Source organism: Pteropus medius, unplaced genomic scaffold, assembly GCF_902729225.1.
Source record: "Pteropus medius unplaced genomic scaffold, Ma_sr-lr_union100, whole genome shotgun sequence".
NCBI lineage: Eukaryota > Metazoa > Chordata > Mammalia > Chiroptera > Pteropodidae > Pteropus > Pteropus medius.
Genome location: NW_024350924.1, coordinates 6,186,583 through 6,207,438, shown reverse-complemented (window position 1 = coordinate 6,207,438; position 20,856 = coordinate 6,186,583). Strand labels below are relative to the sequence as shown.

At 35.8% G+C, this 20,856-nt stretch overlaps 1 protein-coding gene across 1 annotated transcript; it reads left to right on the top strand.

Moving 5' to 3' along the window:
* The first annotated feature begins 8,999 nt into the window (after nt 1-8,999).
* On the top strand, nt 9,000-14,443 carry SIKE1 (suppressor of IKBKE 1). Its single transcript, XM_039841279.1, has 5 exons — nt 9,000-9,270; nt 9,504-9,609; nt 10,463-10,605; nt 11,758-11,871; nt 13,122-14,443. Exons 1-5 carry the CDS (start codon nt 9,112-9,114, stop codon nt 13,221-13,223), a joined length of 624 nt encoding a protein of 207 aa, XP_039697213.1. The 5' UTR covers nt 9,000-9,111; the 3' UTR covers nt 13,224-14,443.
* Nucleotides 14,444-20,856: the final 6,413 nt, after the last annotated feature.

Sequence of the window (20,856 nt, the reverse complement as noted above, 5' to 3'; positions counted from 1 at the left end):
AAATCAGAATAATTACTTAAGGACTTCATTATCTTACATCTGTTTTAAATTCAAGATTGATTTGTTCTCATTTTGTAGAAGGAAAACTGAGCACATTGACACTTTGATTATAAATCTACTAGTGCTTTATCTCTGGGCTATAATTGTTTTCATTCATGTTTATCTAACAAATTAATCATGTAGACCTTATAAGCAGAAATCATGTTCATTTTTATTTCCACGGTGCTTAATTAAGTGACTTGCATATGAGATACTTAATAAATGCTGGTTGAACCCAAAACTGATAGTTTTTCTAAAATATTTTCCTCTTCATTTTTATGTTGTTTCTAGTACATTAACGTAGCATAGACCTTTCAGAATACAAATATCTGTAGATAATGGCAGGGATATTTCTAACTATAATTTATACTTAATATATTTTTGTAACCTTATTGATTAGCACTGGATTATGGAGAAATAACTTCAAAAATTATGGCTTCTAAATAGCATTAAATATTTTATGCTATTTTTTGAAGTTATACATATTTTATGAAGTTTCTTCATTCAACTTTTAAAGAATATTATATATTTTTTAAAATTATATTAATAAAATAACCAATAAGGAAATTAAACCTTATAACGCTCTCAATTTCAAAGGCAGGAAAGTTTCCTAAAATGTTCTGGTTTCAATTTTTCTATCTAGAGAATTTGGAAAACACTAACTGCCCAATATTTTTATATTTTACCAGTGAAAATCTGCAGAGATAAATATTATTTTTTCTCCAAAGTGACAAAAGTATAGGAGTACCTATTAAGGGTCCTTATTTTGAAGGGAAAAATCACTTGGTTTAAATAGCCAAGTAAATCTCTTGTGTATGAATTAAAGAACTGAATAATATCATGGAGAATTTGGGAATCACCATTTATGAGACTGACACTCTTTACCTGGAAATTTTACTGTTGGTTTTAGACTGTCACATTTTGTATAAGTGCACTTTAAAGTATAGAATTAAATACTCCAAGACTTCTTCATTATACTATTCCCTTTCCTTAATATTATGTTTGGCATAATATTTTAGAAATGAGCATCATTTGTACATACTATACTCTTTTTTTTGGTCATTATCAGTCTGTTTTGTGTAATTGGGCACTGACAAATCAACTCAGGCTCTAATCGTAAGGAGAAAAAAATTATTCACATTTTTGATGTAGTATTTATAACTACTTGACACTTCTCTTTAATTAATGCCAGAGTTAGAATGAGTATTTTTAAAATTATCTATGGAATAGGATAAGTACTTTCTTGTTTTTTAACTAAATCAAGTAATCGTTAGCTGCTTTCCTGCATCCTGCCGGAATGAACATGTATCATTTTGACAAAATGCAGACGTGGTGCTAACAGTTATTAAAAGCACGAAAACATTAACTTTTAGTAACCTCATTTTTCACTTGGTACCCACGTTTAAGGTTTTATCACACTATAATTAAACACTGAAAATTATAGTGAACAACTTATCTATTCTCTTCAGCCTCAAAAGAATACATGTGATACAAAGTAAAGGCATTAGGAGGAAGAGGTAATGTAAACAGTTGTTTTAGTGCTAACCAACATAATTCTAATCATTATGGCTGGTGAAACTAAAGTGTCAGAGAAGGGATTGTTCTAGAAACATTCACTATAATTATCATTTACTCTTCAGAATTTCAGGATTACAGAATTAATGATATCAGGACTTGATTTATTAAATATTACATGAGAACTCTAGATTGAAGAATTTCTAGATCAGAATATTTTAGATAGCAGTCCCTCTAATCACAACTTTAATTTAGTTCAATTCACAGCCATTCACAGCACACCTTAATAGGAAGTTCTCGACAAACATTAATGACTACATCGAACCTCTTGCCACCTGACTATAAACTAAGCACTTCACTGGCAACTAGAGGAATGCAAAGATAAAAACAAGATAATTCCTTTTTAGATGGGGAGTAGGACTAAATGTAAGTAACTACTACTTAGGGTAGAATGTAGTAAATGCTATCCAAACAAAGAATTACAAGGACATAGCAAAGGAAGAAATAAATAATTAGCATAGCTCACAATAAACATTTATAGAGGAAATTTGTCATTCCTTCTAGCCACCTCATATCTGAAACTTTTCATTTGTAAAATTCCCTCTCTATGATTCTTGGTAAAGCATGGCCCCGCTTCCACTATGGAAACTAAAAATGTACCTTTCCATCCACCCTTGCAGCAAAAGCATAGGCTCAACTGACTAGCCACCCCACCCCTACCCCCAACTCTGCCCAAGTAACAAAGAACGCACAGAATTCTCTCTGTGGTAGTGGCTACAATTGCAAATAAAGTTCTGGAGCAACAGCAGCAGAGTTGTTCAAAAAGTGTCTGCCGAGCAAGCTGAAGCATCTATTGATGAGGACAGTGGTTTTGACATCCTCACTGGACAAGTTCAGCAACAGGATTTTGAACATCATTCTTGGTTGCACAAGCCTGAACCTGATACTCCAGTCTTCCTAGCGATTTTGTAGGCAACCCAATGTCCTTCAAATAAATTATTCTCCGTTCAAACCAACCAGAATTTGTTTCCATAGCTACCAGCTAAGAACCTTGGTGGAAACAAGACTTAAAAAATAGTAGCCAGTTTTTCTTCTGTCATATTTCCACCAGCTGACTTAGCCTAGGACATTATGAATCACTACAAACAAGGATGAAAATTTTGTGTGGATACAAATTTTCAACTCCTTTGGGTAACTAGTAAAGAGCTCAACTGCTGGATTGCATGGTAAAAGCCTATTTAGTTTGCTGCCTTTAAAGGGTATATGAATGGATAGTCTGAATCTCTTTCAGTCAAGGATGTCTTCTCTATTTTAAATTCATGGAAGAAGTTTAGTGGTTGGTTGGTATGAATGATCTTACCATTATTACATTTAGAGAACATTTTAGAAAGTTTGAAAACAGCCTTTACTCTTCTTTATCTCATAAAATGTTGTGAAGAGTAACTATACTAATATCAGTAAATGCTTGTTACATGCCTAAAACCTAGAAAGTGCTCAATAAATATACATTATTGTTGTAATTATTATTATTTAAAGATATTTTTGTGCTTTTTGGCGAATATATTTGGTTTCAGTTTTGTTCCTACTTTAATTCTATTTAACAAAGATGTTCCATCAAGTCAAATTTACCAAAGAATACCTATAGCACTTTTTAAAGGAAAAAAAAATTGTCTAATGATATCCAAAAATGTTTGCACTGTTTAGAAATCGCATATTACAACCCTAACCCTTTATTAAAAGCATGTACAACCCTATAAGTGGAAAAGCAGAAACTCTGGCATCGGCCCAGTAGAGGAAGTCAACTGCATAATCACTACTGATCCATTGGGAGTAACAGCTGAGGTTACAACCCTGCCAGTACTCCCTACATATACATGTACCGCTCGCAGATAGAAAAGGAAAGGAAAAAATAAAGCAAGCCTGCTTATCTAATCCAACTTTTCAATTTATTAAAAATTGAAGGCACTGTCTTCTTAGGAATGATGGGTTATATTTTGTATAAAATTTAAAACCTAGTGTATCACTGGCTCTGCCCCCACTTGCTCTTCCAAGACCTCTGTCTTCCAGCAAAATTCACACTCATATTTATAGATGTCCTAAAGGATGCATCACATGTGATAACAAATAGGACCAAAGACTATCTGGAATCTGTATTATTTTGCCTCTTCTGTCCCACTAAAAGTAGATGATTCTGTCTCTGTCAAGCACCATTGCCGCCTCAGTTGGGTATCGTTCTATCCACCAGATAGTATCTCTCTAAATTTACTGTCATCTTCTTCAGCCAGACATCATTACTGATTCCCAAAGGCCTCACTCTCTTCCACCTCTAATACTACAATTTGCCCTTAAGAAGCTCAACCATGCTACAGCAAATTGTAAAATCATAGAAATTATACCATCACGAACCTATAATTTCTCATTTTAGTCAGATCCCTAATACCTCTCATTTACCTTTCATGATCAGTACCTTTCTTTCTATGACAGATTACAAAAAATGAACACACATTCTTCCCCTCCCATAAAAAAGTGGAGTCTGTCTCTCTACCCCTTGCATGTGGGCTAGCCACGTGATTTGCAATGAGATATCGTAGCATATGTGAGTAGCAAAGACTTGAAGAAACACTTGCACATTGGGGCTTGGAATGATCTCGTAATCCAGTAGCCATGTGAATGATCATGGCTAGTCTACCAGATCACCCAGTCACTGCCATCACGCCAGTTCTCAGCTAACCTACCACCCATCCAGGACCAGCTAGACCCCTGCCAATCACTAATCACAAACCAGAATCAGCCATGCCTGACCCAGACCAGAAGAACTACACAGCATGCTCATGAACAAAAGAAATGGTTATTGTTTTAAGTCACTAAGTTTTGGGGTAGAGTTTATACTATGCAGCAACAGATAAATGATACACCCTTTGATTCACTTCAGTCATTACTTTATTCCAGACCTTAGCTCCACTCAACGAACACCCCACTACCTTTCTCAGCACCTAATTTTACCTCGTTTTTCAATGAGAAAGACATACGTAATGCCCCATCTTGCCCTAACACCACACTATAGCATAGTGATAAAGAGTATGTGAGGTTTCATAACTAGGACTTGCTGTCTCCCCACATTTTGATAATACCAAAAATGCCTGTTTCTTAGATTTTCTCCTATTAATTTAAATGATATTAGACTCTGTTTATTTAAAAAATCCACCAGTCATCTCATTTGTTTCTACTTTTTAAATCTCCGTACATGAAGGAGAAGAGGACAGCATTAATTATGTTCTGATTTCATTTTTAAAAAACAAAAACCTATATATGTGTATCAGTTTCCTATTGCTGTCATAACGAATTGCCATAGGGTGGCTTAACACAAGAGTTTGGAGGCCAGAAGTGTGAAATCAACTCTGTTGACACCCTTTCGAGGCTCTGAGAGAATCTGTGCCATGCCTCTCTCCAAGCTTCTGGTGGCTGCAGGCAGTCCTTGGCCTTTCTTGGCTTGTAGACCCACCACTTTAATTTCTGCTACCATCTTCACATGACCTTCTCCTCTGTGTATCTTTGTGTATTTTCTGTCACTTTTAAGGACACCTGTTATTGGACTTTGGGTTCAATATGATTGCAAGATGATTGCATCTCAAGATCTTTTTCTTAATTACAAATACAAAGATCTTTTTTCCAAGTAAAGTCACATTCACAGTTAGGGTATGGACATATGTTTTGTGGGACACAATTCAACCCACTACAAAGTGTATTTAAATCTTTTAGGAAATAGAAATGTCAATTTAAAGATTATTACCCGGACAATAAATTAAGACAACCAATCAGAATTACAGACTTTTTAGATGTTAAAGTTTACTTTCATAGGTCATAGCAACAATCTCTTAAGTCAGGGTGTCTCTTAATTAGAATTAACATTCACAAGGACAGTTTTAGAATACAAAATAGATTCTGCTTTTCTGACTTTCTAGAAGACTAAACATTTCTCCATATCTTGTTGAGATTTCGTTCACCATAATTATGAAGGCCTGTGGTTTTTCAAGGCCAAATCCTAGAAAGCCATTAGTTAACAGCAACAGGAAGAAAAAAAAGTCTGAGAACTCAAAATTCACCATATGAAGAATGAAAAAAGAACAAAATAGGATACTTCTTAAATGCAATATGGGACATGTAATACCTTATACTTCCTAACCATAGATTCTAAATATCTATAAAGATTTGCATTTTGAATTATTTCAGAAATTTCCCAGAGGTATCAAAAGGGTGGCATCAATGAGGAACAGGATGGATGTGTGGACAATAACTGAAGGAAGGTGTGAGGGTACTAGGGGCCAGGTAAGGTCAAGTATCTCTACCCTTGTCTCTGTTGTGGACCATTTGAACCGCCACCTGCCCCCAGGGCCCTGTTCTCCCACACCTCTGAGCAGGGTTTCTCAGGTTCAGGCACAAGAGTAAGCCTGTGATCCTATCTGTGTGGTATGGCTACAGCAATGAGCATGGAACTAGCACAGGCATTTCCAGTAAAATGTCCAAGTCCCTCCCTCACCAGAGTTCATGTAAATGTGTGTGGGTCAGATTTGGCATTTGGATCATCAGAGGATCCCTGAGGTAAGGTATATACTGTGAGAGAGGCAGAAGTAGAATTGCTGATAGGGCCATCTGACAGCTGAGAATAAAGCCAGGGAGACCCAAAATCACTTCCTGGCTCAACGAGTAAGAGTTAAATAATAAGGAGGAAATGGAAACAAGAAATAGGAGCCAGATAGAAATTAGATCAGAATGGAAATAAGTCAGAACAAGCAAAAGAGGTCTTGGAAAGTTTTTGTAATATCCATAAAAAACATTAAAAGTGCCTGAGCTTACCTTTAGGTTTATCGATGGGTGGGAAGCAGAAGTATTGGGATGGCTTGAAGGTTACAACTCCTTTCAGCTTCATGTTTCTTCATCGAGAATCCATATTTGTACCTATCCTTTTTATTATAAGAAAATGTATCTTATTCTGTTCAAATCCAGAATCTTCACCTGTGTTCTTAACCCTATGCCCCTCATTCCAATAATTATTCAGCAAAGATCTATTAAGTGACTACTATGTCCCTTCTTCTCCTTTAAATGTCCCCCTACTCTTTTGTATCTCTTTCTTGATGGGATCCTTCTTCTATAAAGCCTGTAAACATGTTCAAGACTTGTTAATAAAAACAAAAGCAAAAAACGGAAACAAAACTCCTCCCTTATTTCTGTATTCCCTTTTAATCACTACTAGGATTGGTCAAGAATTGGCGTTTACTGCTTACATTTGGATTAAAGAAAGAGATGCAAAGAGATTAGGCATGCTAGAAAGACAATAGTTCAGACTGCCAATCATGAGAGCCCAGTCTGGTCAGAGAAAGAAAATTAGACCACAAGGAAGGGTCTGATAGGTAGGGGAAACATTGATGTATTCAGAAACTGAAGAGCTGGATGAGATCAAAGAGACAGTAGTGAGATAAAGGGTTGCAAGAACTAGATAGATTGAAACAAAGCTTGCAATCAAAGAATTAGATATTAAAGCTTAACATTTCCGATGAGGAACAATTTTTGATGAATGATCAAGGGTTTGGCCATGGGTAAACAAAATAAATTGAATGTCTCTAGAACTGAAGAAGCCAAGAAAAAATAGAACATTGGATGAACTGTCCACATGGACATAAATGTCACCCAAGGTGAGGGCCATGTGTGGAGTAATTTAAAAGACTGTAAATCAACTCCTGAAATCTTCTATGAATAAAGGAGAAATCCCAAGGTAGAAGGTCAGCAATTGTGAGCCATAAGGAAGGATAGAAGCTTCTTCAGCTGGATGATACAAACTTAAAAATAGAAGCTTTACACAAGCAAGTAAGAGTGACTGTCAGTATCATTGGGAAATTAGTATAACCAGTCTTGTTCTCAGTCTTAATGTGGGTGGGGCATAGAAAAATAATTACCTGCCACTGAAAGGGTAGCAAGGGGTCGTGGATTTTTCATGGAGAGCTATTAGAGGAGGAGATGGCTTGAGATAGAAGACCAGTTGGAAGATTGCTGTTTTATCAGGGTGAGAAAGGATGATGATCTAACCGACCTAGTAACAGTGAAAATACAAAGAAGGTAATATGTCCTAAAGATGTAAAAGAGATAGGTTACTGTGGAAATAGATTAAGTGTAAAGAATTGGTGGAAAGAATAAAGGAGGACTGGATGACGTCCAGGATTCTGTTTTGGGCAAATGGGTATATGAATGTGCTTTTTACTGAAACAGGAGGAGGAACAGGTTTAGAAGCAAAGATAATGCTGTGATCCCAGACACTAAACAGTTCCTGAAACAAAGAAGCGAGCAGAAAACAATGACTTCATCTCATACTCATTAAGATGGCTATTTTTAAAACCCAAAACATAGCAAGTGTGGAGAAAAACAAAAATTAGCAAAAATATGAAGAAATTGGAACCATTATACACTGTTTATGAAAATGTCAAATGGTGCAGCCACTATGGAAAACACTACGGTCATTCAAAAAATTTTAAATTGAATTTTAAAAATACAATTACTATATGGCCAGGCAATTCCACTTCTATATATGCACTCAAAAGAATTAAAAGCAGGAAATCAAACATATTTGTACATCCATGTTTATAGCAGCATTATTCACAGTAGCCAAAAAGTGGAAGCAACCTAAGTGTCCACTGATGAAAGAATAAACAAAAAGTGATATATAGATGTACGTATATCCAGACATATAGGTATAAGATACATAGATATATAAATACAGATAGAATGACTAGATAAACAAAATGTGAATATATATATTTTTTCAGCCTTAAAGAGAAAAGAAATTGTGATGTGTGTAGATAAAGGACATTACACTAAGTGAAATAAGCCAATCACAAAATGACAAATATGATTTGTACAATTATGCTTATATGAGGTGTCTAAAGTTGTCAAATTCATAAAGACGGAAAGTAGAATAGTGGTTGCCAGGGGCTGGGAGGAGGACCAGCCAAGTCTGACTTTAATGTTTAATAGGCACAGAGTTTCAGTTTCACAAGATGAAAAGATTTCTGGAGATGGATGGTGGTGATGATTGGGCATTGTGAATGCATTTGATACTATTGAACTGTATATTTACAAATGGTTAAGATGGTAAATTTTATAAGTATTTAACCATAATTTAAAAAAAAAACTAAATTAAAAAAAGGATGACTGAATAGCTATCCACATCAAAACCAATAGGTAAATTAGAAACTCGGACCCTGCAGGACTAAAACTCAACTTGACCACCAGGCTGTGCGAATGGGAAACCAAGGGCGTGGCAAGGGCAGGCCTCCGGCTCCGGGGGCGGGACTGCAGGGAAGTCTGGGGTGGGACTGCAGGGAAGCCTGGGGTGAAAGCGGGTCATCCCGGGCTGGGTCGCCACTGCGCAGGCGTGCATCGCGGCTGCCCCGGCGCCTTGTAATCGGACCCGGAAGTTACGTGTGTGAAGCTGAGACAGGTTCAGGGAGGATTAGAGCGATTCGCTTAGGTGGGCAGTGCTGGGGCTGCGGTCGGGAGGAGGCCGCTATGAGCTGCACCATCGAGAAGATCCTGACAGACGCCAAGACGCTGCTGGAGAGGCTGCGGGAGCACGATGCGGCTGCCGAGTCGCTGGTGGATCAGTCGGCGGCGCTGCACCGGCGGGTGGCTGCTATGCGGGAGGCGGGAACAGCGCTTCCGGACCAGGTCAGGCAGAGGGTAGGGGTCCGTGCCCTCACGTTCCGGGCGCTGGAGGGGTGGAAAGCGAGGTCAGCTGGGAACTCGGCCTGGAATTTATTCCTGGTCTCAGAGGGCGGCGGTGAGATCTTTCTGCGGGGTCGGGGCTGAGAATGCTGCCTTGGAGCCCTGACCTCTGCCTCTTCAGCTACATCTGGGGCTGTTCTGTTTACGGAGCGCTTAGTCTGTCTCTGTTTGTCCAGTATCAAGAGGATGCATCCGATATAAAGGACATGTCCAAATACAAACCTCACATTCTGCTGTCCCAAGAGAATACACAGATTAGAGACTTGCAGCAGGAAAACAGAGGTTAGTCAGGCCTTTTTGTGTAGTTATGATTTTCTTAGTTATTATGATATTTCAAAAGTTCTTGCAAAACCGCCAAACTGTTCACAAAAGTGCACATGCTATATATATTTCCAGATCAGTGCTTTTAATAAAAGTTATTCTGTGCTGACCCAGTAACAATAAAGTTTGTTACATTGCCCTATTCAAGGTGGTCCGACCGATTTCGTATTTGTAGGCAGTTTATCAAAGAGATATTTAATAGAGTAAATTATTGCATGGCTTATTTAGGCATCCCCAGATGGAGACTTGCACAACAAAAGATCCTCGGGGATTAAAATTCAATGTTTAAATATTAATTGAAATAACTACTACGGTCAAGATTAAAGATTTTTTATGTTCTTGTGCAAGATAGAAGAGCTGAAGTTTATACTCAGGGTATGTATTCTTAGGCTTGATGAGTACATTATTGATGATCGTATGAGTAGTTATTTGTATACCAGTTTACAGAGGACTTCCACATAGATCATCCCATTATGTTTTTATATCTTCATTTTGAGGTAGACAAGTCAGGTATTTATTATTACAATGCAGATAAGAAATAGCCTCAGAGAGGTTAAATGATTTGCTTATGAGTATTAAGCTAATAACTCACATCTGATTCCACATCCCATGTTTCTACCTAATTATGCTGCCTCTGCCTAAAAAGTTATGTTTCACATAGACCTTAACTGTTGAGTTTTATCGACTTAAACACTGATTTACAACTTTGAAGTCACAGTATCTCATGGAGTTCCATAAAATTCCAACTGTTAAGAGTCTGGCTTTGAGTGCCATCTCTCCGACATCACTGCCAAGTTATTTTATTTTTTGATAGAGCTGTGGGTTTCCTTGGAGGAACACCAGGATGCTTTGGAACTCATCATGAGCAAGTACCGGAAACAGATGTTACAATTAATGGTTGCTAAAAAAGCCGTGGATGCTGAACCAGTCCTGAAAGCTCACCAGTCTCACTCTGCAGTAAGAAACTTTGATTCTAAATGAACTGAAGTTTTAGATTGTGTGCTTGTTTTTAAAGAGAAGTTAGCTTGTTTTCCTTTCATGTTTATCACATTCGCTGTTGATTTTGCTATAGTTTTGTAAAGCTATGAACAGAAAGAAGGGGGTGAGGGGCTGCACAGGTCCTTTTATTTAATAAGGACTAAGGTTCCTCCCTCCCTCACCAAGATCCATTTCCAAGATGTTAATGAATGCTTTGTTCTTCCACCAAACATGCCAGTCAGTGTCGAAGGTGTTCAGTGAATACTTGATTGGTTATTATTGTACATTTCACTAAACTGTATACTCTTTGGTTGTAAAGAGCTTGAATTTATCTTTTTTTCCTGACATAGGACCTGGCACATAGCAGGCAGTCAGTATACCTTTATTAGTCTGAACTACATAGCATCCTATTCTGTCATTAAGAGAGAGAAGCGTGGTTTTAAAAATACATACATGGCATAGTTTCTACACTTTGGTTGCTCATGATTTAATTTGGGAGACCCAGTAATTGTTCTTATCTCTGTAAAGTGCTAGTTGCCATAGTACATTCACATGTCCTATATCATTTATTCTTGGATTAATAGATTGGTGCCTCACCGTTTGCTACGATGGAATTTATGAAGTTTCATCTTAGATTCTACTGAAAACATTTTAGTGACTTAATGAAAGTTAGGAAACGGGGATGTTTTAAATACGTGAATGGTTTTCATCTGGAAAATAAACTTTATTTTTAGTCTGGAGGAGAAAACTTGATCTTTGAAGGAGACAGAGTTTAGCTCATATGAAAAACTTGCTAAAAGTCTAAAGACAGAATATACCTTGGAATGTGGTGAGCTTCTTGCCAATAAAAGTATTCAAATTTAAGTTAAACAGCCATTTAGAGATATTGTCCAACGTTCAGTGGGTGGTTAGACTAGAATCGATCTTTTGAAAACAAATTATTTGTGAATACCACAAGATAACTTTATCGTGGCTTTGCCTCTGAGGACTCAGTTTATAGTGAAACTCGTGTGTAATCTCTGTACCACAGATTAAATGAACTTTTTAACATCATAGTACATATGTTCTCACGAACTTCATATCTGTAGGAAAGATAACATTTTCACCTTTTTTGTGTTAATATCTTCACAGGAGATTGAGAGTCAGATTGATAGAATCTGTGAAATGGGAGAAGTGATGAGGAAAGCAGTTCAGGTGGATGATGACCAATTTTGTAAGATTCAGGAAAAACTAGCCCAATTAGAGGTAAGATTGTTGCTGTTTCAGGCTCACAATATTTCAGAGAGTTTTCATATAGTCTGGAAGGTATGCCATTATTATCCTATCATTGCAATGTGTTGATGTTTTCTGTATGCTCATGATTTAAAATTAAAACAACTCCACACCTTTTTCAAGAAAGGAAATGCAGTCAACAGCAAATAATGAAAATACCAACCATGTATTTGCTAGAAATTGAGATATTATCATATCAAGAGGGTAGAAAGAGTGGAACGGATTATGTGTGAACTAAAATCTCTCATCTGCCATATAAGGAAGTTCAGTAGATGATATCTGAAATTGATAATCAGGAAATAGCAATACAGGTATATTATTTAAAATTATAGAAGCAAATACCAAAGAAGTAGATAAAAGTATTAAAAGTGGTTGCCTTTGGGGAACAAAGCCAAGGAACTACTGTTTACTTTATAAGCCTTGTAGTGTTGATTTTTTTAAAGCTATTTTCATGTAATATTTTGATTAAAATAGAAATAATTTAAAAAGAAAGGCCTAGGGTGTTAGTGTGCCCCAAAATTGTTAAGGAAAAACATTATAATAGATGATATGAATGCTGCTTATTATAAGATGTTATCATGGGCCCTTTGAGAAATACCAGAGAGAAAAAGGCAGGGTCCCTGCTCAGAGCTTAGTGAAAGCAATAAGACTATTAAAGTAGGTCTTCGAATTAACTTCATTTCATTCAACGTCTTTTCGTTGTAACCTTGATGAGATGCCATAGGAACTTAACTCTTGATTGTATCAGTCAGCCTATGGCAAATTGGGTTTCTTTATATATCGTTTTGCTTAAAGTCACAGTACCTATCGATGACGTTAAGTGAGGACTTACTGTGCTAGTATGATATGAAATGGCATATAATTGCTAGGAGAGAGAGAGGACATCTAAGAAGATCAAGCAGAGTAAAAATACTAGGAATTCGAAAGATAGAATAAACAGTAATAAAATCTGTGTGAACCATGAAGAGTATGACAAGTAGTGAATTCCTCCAGTGGAGAGGAGTCTTGTTATTTTCTTTGTAGTCCTAACGTGGCATAAAAAATCTGCTCAGTAAATGTTTGTTAAATGAATAAATAAGTAGTATTTTAAGAAATTCTCAGTTCTTTTGTTTTCTTAAACTTTTAAAATTAAAATAATATGCTTTCTGTTCCTGGTCCAAAGCAATGTGTTCTGATGCAGTTTGACAGTCAAAATATCTAAAATATATACTTTTCTTTTTCAGCTTGAAAATAAAGAACTTCGAGAGTTATTGTCCATCAGCAGCGAGTCACTTCAGGTCAGGAAGGAAAACTCAATGGACACTGCTTCCCAAGCTATCAAATAACTTCATCTTCTGAATGATGGCTGGAGATAGTTTATCAAGGAAGGAAGTTACTCTCTTTCTAGTCAAGTATTGTCCTGTCACTGTCTTGCCTCAGACCTGATTTAGTGTTGATTAAAGGAATCAGGTGGCAGTTTAGAACTGGCAATCAGAATCGGCTCTCCACAAAACAGTTCTTGGGTGTGTTAGTGAATTTCAACACACTGAATTTCACCATTCCTTTCTCTAAGAGACTACTTTTAATTTTCATTTATGGGACCTTGATTTATATAAACAGTGTTTTCAGTTCGTTTTTGTTCTTTCACATCTCTGAAACTTCAAGCATTTTATTATAAGGCAACAATTTTATTTTATATAGGAGTGTATATTGCAATCATAAACAAATTAAAAAGAGACTACCTTTTTGAATCTATTTGGCATGTACCTGGATTGTTTACCATTTGAGGAAAGTAATACAAGTTCACAGAACTAGCCTGGCAAATTCTCTGATTTGTAAAGTTTTAAGTCTCTCTGGTGCTGAGAGTTGGCACTTATGGCCTTGTGTCTTTACTCTTAATTTGAGAGAACCTACTGCTAAGTCCCCAGGAAACATACTTGAAAATAAGTCAACTGTTTTTTTTTCCTAGCAGTAGTATAGTCATTGTATTGTTCAAAGAATGCTGAGAAATTTGTCCTGTGCACACACACATTCTTAGTTCAAATGCTTTTAGATATTAATAATCAATTTTCAGTTTGTCCTACTAGGAAATCTTCAACTTGGGTAGTTCACCGAGTGTGAAGAGCATATAATAGATTTATTCACATCATAGTTCTTAGGTACTACATTGCACTAATGTAACTTCTATTTTACAGTTAGGAACCATCTCTTACTTGGCTGTCTTTCATTACTAGTGCCAGTAGTCGGCTTTCTTGTTAGATTCATTTTTCACAATGAAGCACAGTTTTATCACCTAATGAGAGTTATTACATTCATAGTGCTATGTAGATAACAAAGCAGTGTTGAGATTCAAATGCTTAGTGGTCAACTAGGCTCACTCATCAACTCATTCCCCCACCTCAGTTTACTCACATTTAAAATTTACAAGTTACTTCATGTTATACTATCAATTTAGGTTTGCCAAAAAATAGCTGAAATAATGAACGCTAAACCTGTCAATATTTTCCAGTAACATTAAGCACCTTTCTGCATGGGAGAGACACAGTATTAAAAGGTTTTTTGTGAGGGTTTTGTGTGATGTAAAATTTCTTTTGTACTTCCATAAAAAATTAACAACTAAAACAACAGATTCTAAGATACCCTAAAAGCATCTGATCCCAGTAATACTAATGGACTTTGCTTATAATGGTAAGCTTTAATGAATAGGTATATGTCATTTCAGAATTTGTCAAATTTCTATTCAAAGTCCTGCATAGAATTTGAAAAGTACTTCTACCCCAAGTGCTGGCATTTTTATCTCATTTCCCAAGGGTAAATAAACTTTTAGCCCAGCCATTTGCCTTGACATATATACCCTAAGTGCCACTATGTGTCCCACAATTCCAAGTACCCTATACCATTCATTAGCTGCCAGTTTTTAGTGAAAATGATAAAGTAATGAAATGGCCCATTAAAATATAACATGGTATCCCTTTAACTGCCTTACATTCCTTTGAATTTATAAAGTTCTATACATCTCAGATATCAGGATAAATCTATATGTTGACTTTTGCCCTTGAAAAATGAAAAGCTTGAAGTATGAGTCTAAAGAGCTCTCAGAACTATACAAAACATAAATTCTGGCTGGTGTTAATGCTATGAAGATAATGTGTTGTTTAAAAATTGAAGAGGAATGTTTTACACTTATTTGCATGAATATTAAAGTTTCTTTTGCAGTAGGTAGAGGAACTTGACTAGTTTGCAGAATCTTAGTACACACCTATCTTTCCTAATAAAACCTAGTTTTGAGAATATCAGCTAATTCTACTCAGCAATAAGTCTAATTGTTAGGAAATGCAAAGGTTTGTTTTTTGCATGGGTAGGAACCTGTGAGGCAGAGGGGTTTTCATAAATATTTTGTAATAAGCACAGTGTAGTAAGCAGTATAACACTATAAGTAATTGTTTTTGAAATGGTTTTGAAGATTTCTTCATGATTAGAAATAAATTATATGATTACAGACCAAATTATAAAATTGAAACTAAGTTTGGAAGTATTTTGAAAAATGCTTAAATATTTACCTTTCTTACCTTGATTTATATTAATACCTTAGGCATAATTTGATTTAAACACTGAAGGTCTATTTCACTGTTCCTCAAAATGTGGTTCACGGACCTACTGAAATAGAAATCTGGAAATGAGATCCAGGAATTCGTATTTTATAAATAATCCCAGAAAACTTCTAAGGACACTAGTTTGAAAATGTCTAGTGTATATGCCAGGCACGTCATTTAGAGTTAAAAATAGAAAAAGGGGGCGTGGGCATTGACACTGTTTTTCAAAGAAAAATCTAGTAAATAGAACAAACAAGTATAGATATAATTACGATGCAGTGTGATAAATCCAATATAAAGATGTAGGATACAGAAGTGGGAATGGGACTAAGCATGAGAGACAAAATGAGGAGAAATAGAAAGCTTGATGCTTTCTAGTCATTGTATAATCACTATTTCAGCTCTACCTCCTTTTATAGATACTTCGGGATAAGGTTATGTTATTTGTCAAAACTGGAACCAAGATTCAAGTGCAGTTGGACTCCAAAATAATCACTAAGTTATGATCCCATTAAATGACAATAGTATTCAGAGTTCAAATTGTTCTTGATTAGCAAAACCTATTTTTATTAATAGCGCAAAAGAAACACCACAGTCCACATGTTAGAAAATATGAATTTAATAAGTGGAGCCCTAATAAGGCATGCGTGCATACAGCTGAAAGAAACAATGCTTAATGAGTGGTCCTTATTACATACGGAAAGTACAGTTCAGTCTTTCAACTTTGCCTCCTTAGCATGTTGTTTTTCACCCTTTATGCTATTTTCCTGTGGTTGCAAGAAGGTTGCTGCTGTGCCAGATGTCATGTTGAAGGCATGGAACATGGCCTGTGTCAACTATATGCAACCTTATAGGAGGAAAAGCAAAGTTTTCTCAGAAATTCCACAGATCCCCACTTGTCTCATTTGCCTAACTTGTTAAATGATCACTTCTAGTTGCAAAGGAGGTTGTGTACATAGCTCCCCCAAACAAAATCAGTATTCTAGTAGCAAAAAGGAGAGAATACTGAGAAAGCAACTAACAATGTCTGACGTGAGTCCTTTAACACCACATAGTTTTTAACAAGTGTAAGCATTAGCTGAAGGAGTGTGTTGATACCGAGTAGCCAATAGAATGGGCTGTGGCAGACATCTGTCATTTTTTCTTTGGCTGCCCAATATCCTAACTCTTGTGTTGAGGAAATCCCTCCTAAAAAATTTGAAAGTGTCAGATATATGTTTTCCCAGCCTCTTGCAGCTAGGAAAGCTATATCTGCCTTAAACTTTAAAGTTAGTGATAGAAGCAGTAAACTATGCAGAATTTTTTGAGGAAAGGCAGTGACCTGCAACACTGGCTATGACATCCAGCTCCATAGAAAAGCAGCAGAAGTGGCTTTAGTGACAACATTCAGTGCCCAGTGTCAGCAAAATCAGTGGTATAACCTGCAATGTCTTTTCCAACAGGGGCCGTGGGGTCTTCACTGAAGCAGATATCTAAAGTGATTAGAGGCCGTGTAGCCTCTAATTCCAGTTTTCTGTCCTAGAGATCCTGAGGATTACTTATTAGCCTTTTAATAAAATCATTTTGTTAAAATTAACCTGAATTGCTTACAATGAAGAACCCTGACTGATAAGCATAGTTTAAAAAACAACCATGCAAATATAAATTTTATCAGCACTATGCATACCTATGCACTTATATTTTAATATAATATTTGGCACTTAAAAGATAAATGTAACATGCAAATAAGTTATCAAACACAGTAACTCATCAGCTAACTTAAGAATTAGAACATGACCCAACTTTACATCTATCTGAGCTCCTCTCTTCCCCCTGCCCGCCCCCTGCTCCCTCTTAATAGTTTTATCACATGTAAAAAGACCTAAAATATGTATGTACCCATAAAGTGACATTTTTTAGTTTTGTTCCTTTCTGAGCTCTATGTGGTCTATGAGGATTTGATTTTTTTTTACTCAATATTATGTTTCTAAGATTGGTTTTGTTGATAGTTATTCACTCATTTTCATTGATATACGGTATTTCATTGTGTGACTATACAATATTTTGTTAAGGGATACATAAATAAAATACATTTTAAAAATTCTCACTAATATCTGACTTGCTAATTTTTCATTCTCCATCTACTTCATTTATATGAGACACATTGCTCCATAAGCAGTCATATTTCATATTTTGCAGTTATTTTACTGGTAGTTGTCTCATGGTAACTCTCAGAGTGAATTAAGGAGTATTATCCACTAATATTCACAGCGGAAAACGGGGTGCATTTTCTTCTGTCATTCTCCAAGAATGCTAAAGAGGAGGAAGAACCTTCAGAGCTATGATGAACTACAATTCACTCAACGTTCCATCTAGCCTCCCAGAAATACATGTGGAATCAACAGAAGTGAATTTCTGCATGTCACTGATCCTAAGATTCATTTTTATTTCATATTTTAACATCTCTTAAATCGAGATATGTCATATATGTAGGATTGTGGTGTGGTTGAGTCTAAGCATATGTAAAATGAGTGATTACTTTTAGCACAGCAGCTTAGCATGTCCACATAATTCTTCCATTAAGTGCATTATACAGAACTTCTGCATTATTCTTATTTAAATTTTAACACTTTTATTACATAGTTGTTAATCTTATTTATATAATGCATTTTAACTGGGGGCTTGTTAATGATAAAGTTTTGGATTGTAGGGTTCTAAAACTCAATTATTTATTTTGGAATTATTTTTTCAATTAGAGTTGACATTCAATATTATATTAGTTGTAGGTGTACAGCATAGTGGTTAGACATTTCTATAATTCCCCCCATTTAGTACCCACTTGGCACTATAAATGGTTATTACAATATAGTTGACTATATTCCCTATGCTGCACTTTACGTCCCATGACTATTTTGTAACTGCCAATTTGTACTTAATTGCCTCAACTTTTTCACCCAGCCCCCCAACCCTCCTTCGATCTGGCAATAACCAGTTTGTTTTCTGCATCAATGAGTCTGTTTTCATTTTGTTAATTTATTTTGTTCTTTAGATATCACATATAAATGAAATCACATGGTATTGGTCTTTCTCTGTCTGACTGATGGAAATAATTATTCTTTATGAAAGTTTTTGCTTTAAACAAATTTTGAATGTAGGTCACTTTACCATTCACTATTACCATAATTTCATAAAAGAAGGTCCCTTTAACTTCCCTAAATAGGAAGGATATGTCAAAATAAGAACGGTCTTTAAAGTCTTGAATAAATGTAGCCTCATTTTTTTTAAAATCTTTACATTGACCTAATTTTTCTGATTTCACAGAGAACTGACAAAAAAAATCCATTACTGCTGAAGAAAACCTTATAAATGTATAAAAGATGCTAACTTTTGATTCTCAGATGCCAGAGAAATGTGCTTATTGATAATTGTAGAGGAAAAAAAACAATTTCATTGTTGATTTAAGTTTCTCAGAGAAGAAAAATTATGATATAATATATGCATTTTTTTGTTCTGATGGTTTTTTAATAGACTATCTTTCCAAAATCCATGACTACTCTGTTTTATAGGAGATGGTTTCCAAAATGACCTCACATGCTTCTGCTTTAATTAACTTGTTTTTTTAAAACAGTAGAAAGATAACTACATTTTTTTTTAATTTGACTTCAAAATTAATCTGAAAAAATTTATCCCCTTAAAATGTAGTGATCTAAAAATGAAACCTATCTCTAATTATTAGTGTTTGTAAAAATAATAAATCATCTAGTGATTTAAATCAAGTTATTACATCTTTTACTTTTTGTAACATATCAGAAGCTAAAATGTATCCATCTGGGTTTATATTTGCATTTTGTGTTAAATGTAAATTGATTCAAATTATGTATCAATGAAGAATTTATACAAAATTGAGACATTCAGAATGAGGATGATGAAATGGTTATATGGTTTAAGATCTTTAGGAGCTATGTGGAATGGTAGAAATTTAATGGTAGACTTTATTCTTTATTAATAGGAATTTATAAAATTTAAATACAAAAAATGAGACTATTATTGTTTACATTTCCCATTGCTGTGATATTTGAGAATGTGTACTCTTAGACCTAATTCTACTTTTAGCCCAGCTTCACATGACCTTGTTTCTAGAGTAAGAGCCCAGGGCAGTTTCTCTAACATAAGATTAGAATATCCAGACTAGATCTGTTGCTGGGAAGGACAGATCTCAATTTAAGAACCAGATAAAGGAAACGAAAGAGCTGGTTTGATATGTTTACGTTCTGTACTTCCCCAACAGACCATTCCAATTATTAACAACTTCTTACGCTGTTGTTCAGTGCTGTTCATTCGACATGCTTGTGAGTTGTCTATGCCATGTACTGTCAGGAACCAAGATGCAAAGATGAAGGTCACAAGCCCTGTCCTAAAGTATCATTAGCTAGCATAAACTAATAATTACAATAGGGTGAGCTATCAAGGCATTGAAAGTGAAGCAAACATCTGTGCCTAGGAAAGCATGGGAAAGCATCAAAGAATAGAGGCAGCTTGGAGGTGGTATGGCATTGGACCAATAGCAACTGAGGTGGAGAGAAAATCTTTGAACGTCAGTAGAATATTGCAGCTTCTTAGAATTCAAGATGAATTGGTCAGAATGAAAGGTTATATATTCTTAACACTGCATCTTTCCTTCAATACACTTATTTTAATGTGTATGTTTAGATTTGTTTTTGTGATTATTGAATGATGTTCGACTGAAAGTTCCCTGAGGACAGAAAGATATCCGTTTGTCCTACTACAGTATACACGCCAATGAGGACAAATGAGATGCCAAATAAATGTCTTTAAAGCCAAAATAAAATGAGTGGGAGGGAGAATTCTCAGGAGCGTAACTAGTCATTGTTTATCCAATATTGTTAAGTGAGAAAGCCACAGAATCTGGGAAAAGCATTCCTGTCACCAGAGAGGACTGCTCTATTGTTTGGCAAGGGATAATTCATGGAACTTTTCTGCTTTCCTCTTACCCCGGTGGATGAATCATCCGTTTGCCCTGATTTCAACTTTTTGGTTACTGATTCACCCTATTCGATTACCTGATACCCTACGAATTATCTTCTGGTAACTAGAAAGGTCAGTTGAAAGGAGGGGTGTGTGTGTGTGTGCTGTTTTGTTTGCGGAGGGGTGTGGATTATGCTGCCTTACACTCTTGTCTGTGGCAAGAGATGTAGTTTCTGGGAGGCAAAGGTCTCACTTAAGACTCTCGAATTATCTTAACTAAAAACCTGACTCTGCATACAATGAAAATTCCAGCCTAATGTAACAGACAAAAGAAAGAAGCTTGCGCTGTAAGGAAAAACTGGGGTTTGGGAGCTTCTGGATTATCGTTGGGAAAAGAGAAATCCTTAATATGACAATCGTT

What these genes read in the sequence shown, in the direction of transcription:
- SIKE1 (XM_039841279.1), top strand. Translation starts at nt 9,112, where the DNA reads ATGAGCTGCACCATCGAGAAGATCCTGACAGACGCCAAGACGCTGCTG. An exon ending in GAACAGCGCTTCCGGACCAG is followed by an intron (nt 9,271 to 9,503) that starts GTCAGGCAGAGG and finishes CTGTTTGTCCAG; the next exon opens with TATCAAGAGGATGCATCCGA. An exon ending in CTTGCAGCAGGAAAACAGAG is followed by an intron (nt 9,610 to 10,462) that starts GTTAGTCAGGCC and finishes ATTTTTTGATAG; the next exon opens with AGCTGTGGGTTTCCTTGGAG.